General features: G+C 28.9%; 1 protein-coding gene across 1 annotated transcript in view; it reads right to left on the bottom strand.

Moving 5' to 3' along the window:
* The window catches only part of LOC136989937 (low-density lipoprotein receptor-related protein 4-like), a 229,817-nt gene extending 222,562 nt beyond the window's left edge, over positions 1–7,255 (bottom strand). Inside the window, exon 1 of the mRNA XM_067288244.1 lies at positions 7,074–7,255. Within this exon, the coding sequence (XP_067144345.1) occupies positions 7,074–7,119 (46 nt within the window). The 5' untranslated portion in view covers positions 7,120–7,255. The remainder of the gene's footprint in view (positions 1–7,073) is intronic.
* Positions 7,256–14,912: the final 7,657 nt, after the last annotated feature.

The raw sequence follows: 14,912 nt of genomic DNA, 5'->3' as shown, positions 1-14,912 counted from the left end.
GGTCCCGTATCTTAGCAACAATAATATTGATTTATCAAAAACATGATTTAGATTTAATGATTTGGAACGTGTAAGCAGAAGGCCTTTTATTCTTCTACAATCTAAATCATCTATGACAAAAAGGAAAAAAGCTTTCTCGTGTTTTATTTTTCTCTCTGTTTTTCTTTACTTTATAGAAAGATTTTCAGTAGCTATGGCCGCTGAGGAATTCTAAGCTGTTCCATTTTGAATAATATATTTCATTCATGATTGTGTTTTGACTAGATAAATGCACTTAACTTTTCTATTTTCTTTCACTGGGGAGATAATTTCGACACTATGATCGATATCTTTATTCAAAATCGATTAAATTCTTTAATTACATTATATTCTATTGCTATCGACCCATGAAATTATTTCTAATATTTTAAGGTGTAGACTTAATAGTATTTATAAATATTTATCTTATATAATCTTTACTGTATAAGTAATTTCACAGGCTTAATTGAAGTATAGCTTGTATACGTAAGTCAAGGTTTAACTAAGTTATTAAATTAAAAACAAAATTAGATCACTTATATGATCAATATCTTTACTCAAAATCAACTTTAATTACATTATATTCTTATATTATCGACCCATAAAAGTATTTATTCTATATCTTAAGTAATCAACCTAATAATGAATGCAAACTTCACTGAATTGGTAACGACGGGGTACATAGGCATAATTGAATTAATATACTAAGCAACTCCCCGATTTTCTTAAATGGACGCATTAAAAATATTATAATTATTCATGAATCAAAGAAAATATTGTTGTATTTTCTTAATATTGTTGTTGATAATTGTCAAACTATTTATTTTCCCAATGGTTCCATTTTATTCATTAACAATATTCAATAACACTTCATAATAAATGAAAATTTAAATCTGTGCATTCAATGCCGGGCTGTCCACTAGGTACAGTACGTGAGGAATAGGCCAATGGGCTCCGGATCTCGTGGCCATCGAAATTAAAAAATAAAAGCAATTTTACCGTTGCAATTGTATATCGTAAAAAATATACAAACAAACAAATAACATTACTCCAAAATTATGTAGAGGCCTCAAGTCTTCTGTTCGTAGGGGTCTCAAAAAGAGCAAGCTTTATCTAACAATGCAATCTTGCATTAAAGGTTAATAATCTAGAGAGGTTAAATTAGAAGAAATTAATAAGTTCAGAATAGAAACTTCTATGATACATCAACAGATACATACAAATCTACAAACTTAAAGCGTTTATTATGGTTTATTCGACAAGTAAAAGCAGTTAAAAGGTAAATATAACAGATTGTAACATAACTGATTTTGATAATCATCATTTACATATATCGATTTAGATCAAAATGTTTACATTTTAAAGGTTAAACGATCTATAATCTTCATATCTTGTGTAAGCTAGCAATTAGGTATAAGCTGTGTCATTTAAAATAATATATGCATTATAATTAATTAAGAAACTAATTATTAAAATTTCAAATGTTGCAATTAGTCTCCATTGATCGACCACAGCTGTTATTTTTAATTTTTCTACTTTTTTTAAAGCAATTGCTTTACTCTCGAATGCTTAAATATATGTTGTATTAACTAGTTAATTAAATTTTTTTAAATAAAAGCCTAAATTATTGAGCATATTATCATTTGCAATTTTACAAAATATTAAATCATAAATCAGACTCGAAAATAGTAAACAAACTGTTTATTTTAAAACAATATTTTTCATTTCCTCGTAAAAGTTAAAATCCGTAAAAATAGTAAAAATAGGAAAAAAAAAACTTGTTTTTAGATCAGAATTTTAAATCATTCTTTGGAAGTTCTTTAACTAAACAATGTTTTTTCTACAAATTTATTAATAATTGTGGTTATTTTGTACTTAATTATTAACAATTCAACTGTACAAAAATTTAATACTAAAAAATCTACTCGGTTTACGCTGTTTCATTGATTAGCCACTAAGAAAACCGGGCAATGTCAACTGAGTAAGTTAAGAAAGAATATTGAAAAATAATAAATCTCCGAAAATAAAGTAAGAGAAATAAAATTCAAAAAAAAGAAAATAAAATGAAATATACAAGAAACTTAGTAACATTTTCAATCATTTTGGCTGTAGACCAAACTCTTTCGATGAATATTAAAGTAAGAAACTGATCACATCATCTATATTCTTCAAAGCATGCCCACTCTTTAATATTTTAGGGAGCACAAAATGTTGATTTATTTATGTAAAATATTTAATAATAATTTTAAATTTTCTTCTACCCTCGAAAGTATTCTCTTATTATATACTCTATCAATTTTATGTAAAGAACTAGTTGATATACATTATGCTACTCTAGTGTTTTCATGTTTATCAATCTTATCTATGATAGTTACGCTATATTTTTAAGTAGTTCAACGACTGAATTAATTATATTTCTGGAATCGCGACACATCACAAATGAACAAGGATTTCTTAGAACTTCAACGACCTGAAGGGAAAGTAAGCCGACGTTGTTATTCTCATCATTAATGATGAAACAGCAAGTCAAGGTCGCCCAGCTTTCAGCTTATTATCCAGCCGAATAGAATATCAATTTATAACAAGTGTTGCTTTGCCTGACATCTTATTAGGATTTATAGATAGGGAATTGGGCTTTTACGGTAACTACAAGAGTTCATCTTCACTATATCACTTTAACAAGTTTCAATTTACATAATAGAATGTCACCGCCAAAATCAATCGTAATAAAGCATCTGAATCTTGTTCTCTTATCTATTTTGCAACACTATTTGAATCTTTAAAAACAAGTTTTGAACTTCTATACTCAAACTTAATTGTAATTAATTACGTTCATTAATTACGTGTACAGATTTTGAGTAAATTTTGATCCCCCCGTTGTGAAGAATGATGGACTTTTGGCAAAATCTATTCCCTTTAATTACATCTGCAATGGTTCATGGACTCCTGACATAAGAAATAACTTAAAGGTGTTCTGCAAATATTTTCTGACAGTTTATTCACATAACTAGTAAGTAGGCTTACAGAACAAATTCGTATGCCACTAATACCACGTACTTAAAAAGCCCACGTAGACAACGACTCGACCCCTCCCTCCCCGTCGTATACAAAGATCTGCTTTTCTAACCCCTCCCTCCCTTAAACTGTATACATAATTAATGGCGGTCCTTTATCTTGTTACCGAATAAAATTATGAATTAATCAGTAAGTTAAATGAACAATATTTCACTAAAAATAAAAAAAAAACACTGCCAAACATTATTTTAACGAGTGCCAGAATTATGACGTGTATATTTAGGAAATTTTTTCTCACCCTGCGGAATTCAGGACGCAAAAATGTTTTATTTTAACAATACTATATTAATATAAATATCATCTTAATTTGATGAAAATCCATCTTGGGTCTTCGTTGGAATTAAGTTTTCAACAAATTAAGCTGAATCAATATAATAAAACTTAAAAATCATTAACATTTGATTACGTTCATCCGTGAAGTCCTTCTCATTGTTTCATTCAAGACTAGATTCGTTTGACATTAATCGCCCTTATCGTTTATTACCCAGAAAACAAGAGAAATTTACATAGTCTGTTGATAAAACAGATTGAGTTTCAAGATTTAGTTTGATAAAATCTAGTACTTCATTTTTTATACACGTATAATCTATCTAAATTCAAATTTTGTTTTCAATTTAGGTTCTTTTTCTCCGTCATTCTTTTTTTTTTTGTATAAAACAACAACCTCGTATAAAAATCTAAATTATACTTTATATTTGGAATTTAAACAGAAATTTATTCTAAAATTAAAAGAAAATAAACTCGATAAGAAAATAGGAAAAAGTGAGGATAAAAGAAAGTGATAACCGAATATATTTCATTATTATAACTGTTGAATATAACGGTGTTTAGTCATTTTAGCTCTACAACCCTACTAATGTTCCATGAGTTGTCTTGGTGTTACATTACCTTAAAGGAAGTCCATTTTCCTAATGTTGAAACGTGGATAAGTACTGTACATACATTTGAAGGGGGGGAACAAAACTGTCAATACCAACTATGCATTATTAAAGCTATAGAATGGCATAGATTTAATGCTTTAGCGATAATTTTTCATCGATATTTCAATTTATAAATGATTAAACCTGTAAACTATTAATTTTAACTACATCACTACTTAAATTAATAATGTATATTAAAATAATTTCTAATATTAAATAGCGCTATGAACTTTGCTTATACTATACATAAGTTTGGATAAATTCGTTTCTTTTTTAATATTTTAAGATTTTTAAAACTGATTTCTATATTAAAACATGTGATAAATTCGCGTTTATTAATTAAAGTAATAATCGCAAAAAATATTTGCATATTATGACTTAAAATTTTACATTGAAAATTACAGAGTTTTGGTGAAGACGATATCCAGGACTGAACTTAGATTAGTTGTGGCCCTAAGCTATAACACATAACCGCCACCAAATAATGATACATGTAAAATGCGAGGCCCTAAAAAGGCCCTTGTTTAGCTTTTGTGCAAAACTGGCATTTATATCTGTTTATAAATACATATTTTACAAACCCATACGAAAAATAGCGTGAAAGAAATAATTATACAGAAAAATTAAATACATAAAAAAATATGAAAAATTTAAAACTTTTTCCATTTTATAAGTAATACAAAGAAAGTAAATTTCGAATATATTTAAACAGTTGGAGTTTGTAAGTTTACTTGTTTTCATTTTATAAACCGGCAATTTCCTCCAATCAGAGACAACACATATCGTTTGCTTGACGCCCCTATGTCGGGAATCCTTCTGAACTCAGATTTTCCCATAGGGATACAAACTGCCACATTTACAATAAATCAAAACAAAACTGTATTTATTTATGAAAATTATTTAAAATGTTATTTCATTATTTATAAATATAATTATTATATTTTAATCTACGTCGGTTCGTCTTTATTTGATGTTAATAAATTAACAATTAAAGCGACAACAGAAGAATAATTAATAAATTTAATAAGAGGAATACAATACTAATAATACTTAACGCTTTTTATGACTTTTAAGCTTTATGTTAAGCTTTAATTTTTAAACAAGTCGTATATTTATTAATTAAATACTTACCGTATTAATTTAAATTAACATAAATTTTATATGGTAAGATAACATTTTAAAGCTAATTTTTTGTATACCGTATTTTTCGGACTATAAGACGCTACGGACTATAAGACGCACCTTAATTTTGGAGGCAATTTTTCGAAGAAAAAAGTGCGTCTTATAGTCCGTAAAATACGGTAAATCAATCGTTCATTATTTTTTAAATTAATATAAATTTATTCTAGAACTAAATTATAATAGCTAAATATTCAAATTAGCAATTTAACTTTATAAATTTTTGAAAATTTCCTACATAAATCTATATATTTTTCTTAAAAAGGAAATGTTAGAAAGGAAGTAATAATAAATTTAAACTCCTAATTTAACATTAAATTAGATTTTAATTGGAAAAAACTTTTCGTATAAAGTTATATTTTTGTTAGAAAGGAAATAACTTATATTATGTAATTCGAATCTATAATAAGAAAAAAATAGATTTATGTTAACCATTCGCATAATATCGATAAGAACTTTGAAGAGATGTAATATAAATTTACACACAGTAATTCAATTCATAAAAATTACATTTATATATTTTTATTACGTCAATAAAATAATCTTTATCTGTTAAAATGAGGTTTCCCAAAATTTATTTTAAAATATACCATACGATCTCGGCTTATTAGCCATAACAATAAAAATAAATACATGCAAGGCTAAACTTTGACTTGTGGCCCTAAGTTACAGCATATAACAGGCTCTTCCCCTTTACTAAATAATGATACATAGAGAAATATGAGGCCCTAAGCTGCAACTCTTATATACAAATCCGGGCTTGAAATTATGGTAGAAATTACTTTTAGGTTTAGGCAAGACAGCGAAGAACTTGTATGAGGGCTCGGGAGTGGAGCCCTTCTGCAATATTTTTATCGAACAAATGAAATACGTAGAATGTTTCTTGTTAACAAAAATCAATCAAAAAAATTCTATTTTATTTTGTCCATAAAAATAACATTAATTTCTAGGGGTAAGAATGACTACGCTCCCCTAAGAAAAATCCCCAGCTCTTCCTCAAGATAGTCCTGAACTATTTAAATACAGTTTAATCCGATAAAAAATTATACATGTTAAATTTATTAAAAAAAGGTAAAAAGCCAAATCGTGATTTAAACAAGCATTTTTTAAACACGATTATATAAAAATCCATCTAAAAGAGTAAAATTTGTTTCTAAAAATTCCGATACTCTTCTATACATAAATAATTGCTTTAAGAAAAGAATTGTTATTATCAAAGAGAAGAATTAAAATCAATATCAATAAAATGTAGTTAAACGTAACGAGAGATAATTTTGTGTTACTGTTACGATGTCACAACCGATTCGATCAACTTTCCGTGCGACAAAAGTAATTATTTTATAACATTTCCGTACTTTAAACCTGTTAAATATAAAGAATTTAGAATAAAATATATAACAATAGTGTTCTGTTACGTATTTAAACGTATGCAGGGCCAGATTTGCATATAAACTAAAGTTTAGGGCCTCGCGTTTTTACACGTATCATATTAGATGGCGGGAATGTCCGTTATGCATTATAACTTAGGGCCACAATAAATCTAATTCCAGCCCTGACAGTATGTCATTGAATAGTAACAGATCGCGAGTCTCGTAAAGACATTATAAGTTGTATACGTAATAGGAAAGTTTGCGTAGGTATTTACGAAAAGTCATTAGAATAAGCGGTGAAATGTTTATAACTGATGACGTTTGTCGGGATGGTGAGAGCACGAGAGAGAGAAGAGAGAAAGAGAAGAGAAGAGAGGACGACAGGTCAAACCTGTCATTCAAGTCGAAGGCAATGATCGTTTGGCAGATGTGGAGGGTAAACACTTTCACTTTCCCTTACGAAATATCGCGATCGATGTTAGAAATTCGACATTAACGGTTGTAAACTCACCTGTTGCCGCGGTAAACGGAAGAAGGAAGAGTAATAGAGCAAACATGTCAGGACGTGAATCAATGAAACATTGCAGACGATCCCTGGCCAGACGACAGACGCTGACTGGAGAGAGAAACCTCGCTCTCGGCAACGTTATTAGACCACGTGACTCTTAATCTCGACCTACCAACCGAGTGAAGGAGAGGAGCGTAGGAAAAAGACTTTTTTCATATTCAGAGAGGGCAGCACTTTCGTTATGAGACAAATTTGATAAATTGGAAGGGTAGAAAGCCTTAAGGGATGATTAGAAGTCGTTGCTTAATTGCTTTCTGTCGCCATGCTTCTGATGTCGTTGGACTTGGAATTCTCTACTGCTCATATATATGATTTTTTTTCTCATTAATAGTCATAAATCATATTGCTTTCATAGATAAAGTTATTTAAATTAAATTCATACTTTGTGCAAGAGTTTGCTGTTTTTCTTTTTTATCATTAGTCAATTTAAAAAAGTAATGCACGTTTCACTTAAATTCTACTTTATTTCTTACATTTAATTGCGTTTTATCACTATTAAACTGCAATTTAAAATATTTTTTATATATAATATATATATAAATAATTTATCTCGAAGAGTATTTTAGAAGAATTTATATCAAAATTTTCAAGTTTTATAGATTTTATTATAAATTACATTGTGTCTAGATGCTGGGATATTATTGATTTATTACACAAGTCTATAGCAGAAGTGACTAATTTATGGTACGTATGCCCAAAATGGCACGTAGAAAGAATTTTCTTGGCACGTAACGTACTATAATATTTTATTTATTTATTTTTATTGTAAATGGCCACAAAAGATAATCGTTATTTATAATAATTCATTGTTATAATGGGCTAATATTTTGACATTCCGGTAATAGTGTAGTAAAAATCACAAGTAGTAATATGGCGTATAGAAAAACTATTCGAATTTTATTTCTGTATCTGAAATTCTAAAGAATTTTATTTATTTCACTTCTTTATAAACTATTTTTGACGTCTTAGATACAGCTAATTGTTTTTATTTATTTATTATTATTTTTTAAATTTATATATATATTTTGACTCTAATCTTTAACGTTTGTCACCACCACTTTAAATAGAATAGGGTCATTTTAATGCCAGTCAGCATGGTCTGGACCAAATATCCCTATTAGCTTTAAATGCTGAGACCAATTTGTCCAGACCCCAGTCACAGAGGACTCACAAAATTTAATCTGTTATAATTATAACGGAGTGCCAGTATATAGGAGTACCAACAAGATTATTTGTCTTAGACCCTGTTATAGAAGTTCTCCCAAACAACGTAAAAACAAGACTTGGAAGTTGTGTAAATTAAATGTAATAAGTGAAAAAAAAAACCTGTTTTATTGATTTTATTCGCATATTTTTATGGCTGTCGGAGAGAGATGGGGTCTCGTCTCAATGTATTATATTCTATTATATATAGTATTGATATATAAGACAATATAATATATAGATATTAAGGAAAAATTATATCAGTATACAGAATTTTGTCTTTCTATAACAAAAATTAATAGCACTGACAAAAAATTCATTTACTTTATTTTTTAATCTCACGTAATTCGCTTATTTTCAACATAAACTGGTTGCTTTAAAATAGAAAATATAAACAACTGATATAAAACACATCACTATATCTAGAGCCGGATTTACGTATAACTAAACAGCTTAGCGCCTCACGTTAAAAGTGGCCTCGTTCTCTTCTCGAAAACAGTTTATATTAATACATAGTTTCCATTAGTATTTGGTGGAGGAGAAAGGGCCTCTTGTATGTTATAGCGCAGGACCACAAATTTAAATCCAGCTCTACCTATATTATGCATATCCTTCTCTTTTCAATAATAATTTATCTATCTTAACAATTAAGCTTTCAATGATAATTTTATTAATAAATAAATTTAAGAAAATTTTATTTTCCAATTTAGTTGTAAAATTTAAACTATTTTACATTTAATAAATGTAAAAATACAGAGCATTCACAAAGATAAAATCTTTGTCGTTGCTTTTTCTTTTAGTCGTTGCATACCATCAGTAGTCCATCGAAAATTACAATAACGTCGGCCACAATTTTATTTTGCTTTTTTTCTTTTTTTTAAGTATTATTGTGATAGTGGCGAAACACCAGAGGACGTTTACCATTTTTGCATGTTTGTTGCAGAGGCAGTGGCCTATAAAGAAAGGTCGTCTTCGTAATTTTTTCTAATTTTCGATGGACTACTGATGGTATGCAACGACGAAAGGCAAAGGTTTTATCTTTGTGAATGCTCTGTATTTTTACATTTATTAAATGTTAAATAACGTCGGCCACGATTTTATTTTGCTATTTAAAAAAAAATTAATTTTATTATTTTAACATGTACAAGTATAATTTATTTATAATTATTTTAATATTTTAAAAACTCTTCAAAATGGTTCAAAAAATGTAAATACTTTTCTAAACTGTTTATTTTTAATGTTGTTTTTTGTTTTTAACAACAGTTTTTTCTCTAAATGAATTTAATCAGAAGACTTTTAGTTAGTTCATAACTGTTTTAATTTTAAAACGATTGTTTCAAATTTGAATACAATCGAATCTATAATACTAGTCACCTATAAACAGAGGCCATTTCTTATGTTCTGTCAGTGACCGTTGTTCGCCGATTTCATTATATTAATTTTAAACCAAGAACTTTTGAATCTATCGTATTAAGATACTATTGGCCCAGAAGTCAGTTAATTGAAATATATTTTTAAGATTAAGAACGAATAAACCCGAATAGTTGCTTCAAATCTCTTTAAACAAAATTTCAGATTTAAAAAAGGCACAAAATGGTTGTTTTATAACAAGAAGAAAAATGGCAGTCATTTTATTATTATTTTTTAAAATTTAACTTGCTTTGTATCATGTTCTTAAATCTTGCACATCAAATTTCATCTACATCTAATTAAAATAAAAAGCATATCAAATAAAATATTAAATTTAAATAATTAACGACATACCCAAATCTGATAAAAATGCATTTTAATGATGTTTTAGATGTTTTAGGGCAGTGGTCCCCAACCCTATGCCCGCGGGCACCATAGCGCCCGCCGATCGTTTTACGTGTGCCCGCCGCTGTGCGACCACGGTAAAAATAAAAATATTTCGGTTTTCTATAAAATGCTATGTAAAAGTTTTTTCGTTTTTAATGATTAACCACTCAAAAGTAGAAATGGCGTCCAACACAGATAAAAGCACAAAGCGAAATGCGACCGATCTCTTTTTCCCCTCCGCCAAATCTTCACCAACCAAATTTCCTATACCTGAAATGAAATAAACCGGTCCGTTCTGAATATCATAAAATCAAAGTACAGATCACGACTTACAGATGAACACCTTGACGATTGCTTACGAGCAGGAATATCATCATACTCTCCTAATTACGAAGCAATGGCCAATGAAATGCAATGCCAAAAATCACATTTTCTTTCAGATTTATATTTTTTAAAGAATTTTTATACTCTGTAGATTTTGTATGCATTGTTTAGTAATTACTTGTTTTGTAAAAATTATTGTTATAGTCTTGTGTATGTTTTATTACATTTTTGGAATTAAATGTTTTCTGTACATTATGTGTATGTATTATTAACTATGTCCAAGTATAAATTCACCTTGAAAAAATAAATGGTGCCCACCGTCCGGCCGGTATTCTAGAATGTGCTCTTAGGTACAAAAAGGTTGGGGACCCCTGTTTTAGGGGATGGCTCTATCCCACCATTCTGCCCACTCTGAAGCCCGATAAAGATAACCAAATGTAGAATTTGGTTATTATATATCTGTGTAAATGCACTGTAGTAATGTATATAGGATGAGACCATCTCTACCACCCCACCCAATCTCGAAAAGTACGACCAATAAAAATATTTTTATATTTTTTAAAAATATATTAAAAATTATTTTTTTAAAATTTATTTATTTTAAATTATTGAAAAAGTTGAATTGAATTTATTTTTTATGCAGGTTTATTAAGGAACGAATTTCTTACACCATTGTTTCACATACAAGAAAAAACATCGATGTTCAGTATCGATTGGACAACATCAAATCCAGCAATACATCCGATGTAAAACATCGATGTTTTTATAAGAAGAAACAAAATATATTTATTTAAAGATACTACTTTATAGAAGTATCATTAGTATAGTACACAATTAAAGGTGGAAAAATAGATGTCCGAGGCGGTTAAAACATCAGCTTACCTCTCTGGGGGATTCGAGATCGGATCCGGGCGAGCAACCCCAGGAAATTTTCGTGGTTGGTCTATCCTGAATTTGTCGGGCCTCATCCGTCACCATCATTGTGGACCTGGCCGAACCAAGGTGTATGATTAAAAAGGCCCTCTTTGTACTCAGGGAGGAAAGTACGAAAAATGAATAGGAAAAAAAAATATGGAAACAAATTATAAAATTTGTAATATTATAAACGTAAATTATTTATAATTATTAATATTATATTGTTATAAATTTTATAGGATTATTTAAGTTATACATATATTAATGAGCATACTTTTGATTTTCTTTGATACTTACTATACTTTGATAATCTTACAGTATATATGAGTTAAACATATAGTTATAATAGAATATTTTAGTAAGAGTTATGTTCTTTTCACGTTGGTAATAAATACTTAAGCAAAAGAGCTAACATAAATAAATGCATAAGTAGTAGCGTAATCATGGAGGGGCCCCTTAGCGTTTTAAATAAATAAATGAAAAAAAAATAAGTACAGGAAAAAGGATTGTAGGATTGATGAGATAAGGCAACGCAACACGAAGACATCTTCCAAAAGGGAATGCTTTCCGAAGGAGACTTTCTATCGCACGAACCCACGACCAACGGCATGTCCAGTGGTTTGTGGGAAAATGATTTGAATGTAAAAACGCGATTATGCATATATATATTCAATATCTAAGAATTTATTCTTCATTCACAACGCTTGTGGCAACGTTCACAGTGATGTAGGGGTTTATGTCGGTTTGCACGTTCTAATTCGGTTCCCCCTAACATCGGTACTAGTTTCGTTACTGTGCATAAACGTAAACAAAAACATTGTAAATCTGAATGAAGTAAACAAAATATTTTATATTCTTGTTCTTTTAAAGTGTTGTTTCATTATATATAAAAAGACCATCACGAAAAACAACGAAATTATCGTGACTTTCATTATCTAGTTGATTATTTTGTTTTCTTTTTCAACACTGAAAATTGTGAAATGTTTTCTTGTTTAATCTTTTAGATCATTATCTCAGTATTTATTTAAAAAAAAAAAAAAAAAAATAGAATTACTCGTATGCTATTAATAAGTTACGTCTTTAGATAATTACGTTAAATTTATCAGTCAAATTAATTCATTTAATGATAACTAATATAGATCAAATATATCGATGTAAGTAGAATATAGATACAAAGTTCACTTACATATTTGCATAATGTTGATATCTGTGAAATTCTAAGCCACATATTGTAATTTATATTGTCAAACCTCTGAACAACGGCAACTGACGATAACATAAAAGTTGACCGTTGTTCGGAGGTTGGAGGGTTTTTGGTATGTATTTGAAGTAAAAAGTTCCTGAAAAAATGTCTCTGTTTAGTGATGACTGAATTTGGGAAGAAGCCGTTATTGGAGGCTCGAATAAGCAAAATGTTTATTTATTTAATAGTTTTTAAACTTATTTTTATTAATTAAATATTTTACATTATTTTATCTTTTAATAATATAAATATTTTAACAATTTAAATTAAAAAATAATGAAAATATTGACAATTGTCATTTTTTAATGGGTTATTTTCAGAAATGCAAACAAGTTAATATAACATTTATAATTCATAGAATAAAATACAAACGATATCAATAAAATAGAAAACAAAAATTAACTAATTATAAGAAGTGTACATTAATCAAATTAATTTAACAGCTTGTAATATTAAAAGATGTTATCTTATATTAGCACAAATAATATTTTAATATTAGATAGATAATTGTTTTTGCCTGAAGGCATTTTAGAAGTTTAAATAAATAAAAAATGAATGAAGTCAAAATTATTTATCTCAATTTATCTGAAATCGTATTATAGAAATTCTGTTATTATTGATAAAGTACACGAAAAAGTTATTAATGTTTTTATTCTATTATTAAATATTTACATATTTTTATTTTTCATATTATATTATAAGACGAGTAGAATGCACGAGGCAGTTAAGGCGTGAACCTACCGCTCTGGGAGACCAGGGATTCAATTCGAACAATCGAAAAACACCAGGAATATTTTGTGGCGCGGTCTGTCCTGTCGCTCAGGTCGAAAAAGGACCTCTTAGTGACCAAAGAACGGAAAGAGTCAAAAATGATTTGGTTTGGTTTACTGCGTATGGCAACGTAACACGGAAGATCTGCTAGGGAGGATGACTTCCGAAAGGCCTCTATTTAGGTGTTAGACGCCGAAGAACTCCACGTGGCCAGCCCTCTAGTCAGGCAGTAACTCGTGACCAACTAGGCCGACCAGTGTATTAGCCATTCGGCCATTGGTGAACAAATCAAAAATGAAAAATATTATATTTTTCATTTTGCAGTATATACAATAGAACAACGATTATCCAAAAATGAATTAATCGAAATTGATTTTAGAAACTACTAATCAGACAAATTAGTAACTTTTTACGCTATAACGATTGTGGGCTTTCATGTGTCTGATTTCGAACTCGTTATTAACACTACTGTTAAGTCTTATTTATTGCAGTACAAATAGAAAACAGGTTTATAATGCATTAAACGCTTTACTGTGTATAGGTAGAGTGAAGCATTTGATGCATTAAAAACAGCGTTGACACAAGTAAGAAATGCAATCTGAAGCAGATTTTTCAACCCTTATAAAGATCAAGCGAGCCAAGGATTGAGCAGAGTTAAAAAGGAAAAGTGTTAAAGTGTAAAACGAAGCAAAATAAGTGACTTCTTCCAAAAAGTAAGTAAAGTAAATAATTTTTACATGGGTATTGAAGTTCATTTGATATTAATTTTCTGTTACTTTGAAGTCAAAGTTTCATTAGTACATTGTAGATTGCAATGAAAGACTAATGCATGTTTCTTTTAATAATTTAAGAAATAATGGTAAACATTGTTTGTCATTTGTGTTTATTAAATTTCTATATATTAAGCTTTTTTCACTATTGCACAAGTATTGTAAAGAATTCTGCCTTAAATAAAGCAAAAATATTACTTTTATCTTTTAATTCTTTCCCTATTATATGTGATCCGAGAATTCGGTTATCCTGAATTGTCTGGCTCCAAATATTTCGGATAATCGACGTCCTATTGTACAACCTATATATGTATATATACAGCATATATATATACAGAAATTAGTTTATATTCTTAAACAACCAGCCCACTAGTGATCGAATGAGGATAAAAACAACCTCATACTGGTAACTAGCCGTAAGTTCACGCCTCACTAAAGAGTTGGCCATGCAGAATATTGTTTTCTTCACGTGTCTAACACCTGAATAGGGTCCAGTTTCCCCATAAAAGTCCTCTTAGAAGGTATCCCCTTGGCAAATCTCCCATGTATATTGCTTTACCTAATTCCAATTCAAATATTTATTTATTCATTTATTTATTTATTTATTTATGCTTTATTTCCTTTCTAAATTGTTTATTTAAGATGTAAATAGAATATACGTTACGTAAATTTATATAAATCATATCTCTCTCCCTCTCTACATGCTACTTTCCTAACTTTTTCCTTTTTTGTAGTCAGCTATTTGATCTCACATTAAGA

This window comes from Centruroides vittatus, unplaced genomic scaffold (assembly GCF_030686945.1).
Source record: "Centruroides vittatus isolate TY-2023 unplaced genomic scaffold, ASM3068694v2 scaffold_769, whole genome shotgun sequence".
In the NCBI taxonomy this organism is placed as follows: Eukaryota; Metazoa; Arthropoda; class Arachnida; order Scorpiones; family Buthidae; genus Centruroides; species Centruroides vittatus.
The sequence above is the reverse complement of the archived record's forward strand: the minus strand, read 5'-3'. Positions and strand labels throughout refer to the sequence as shown.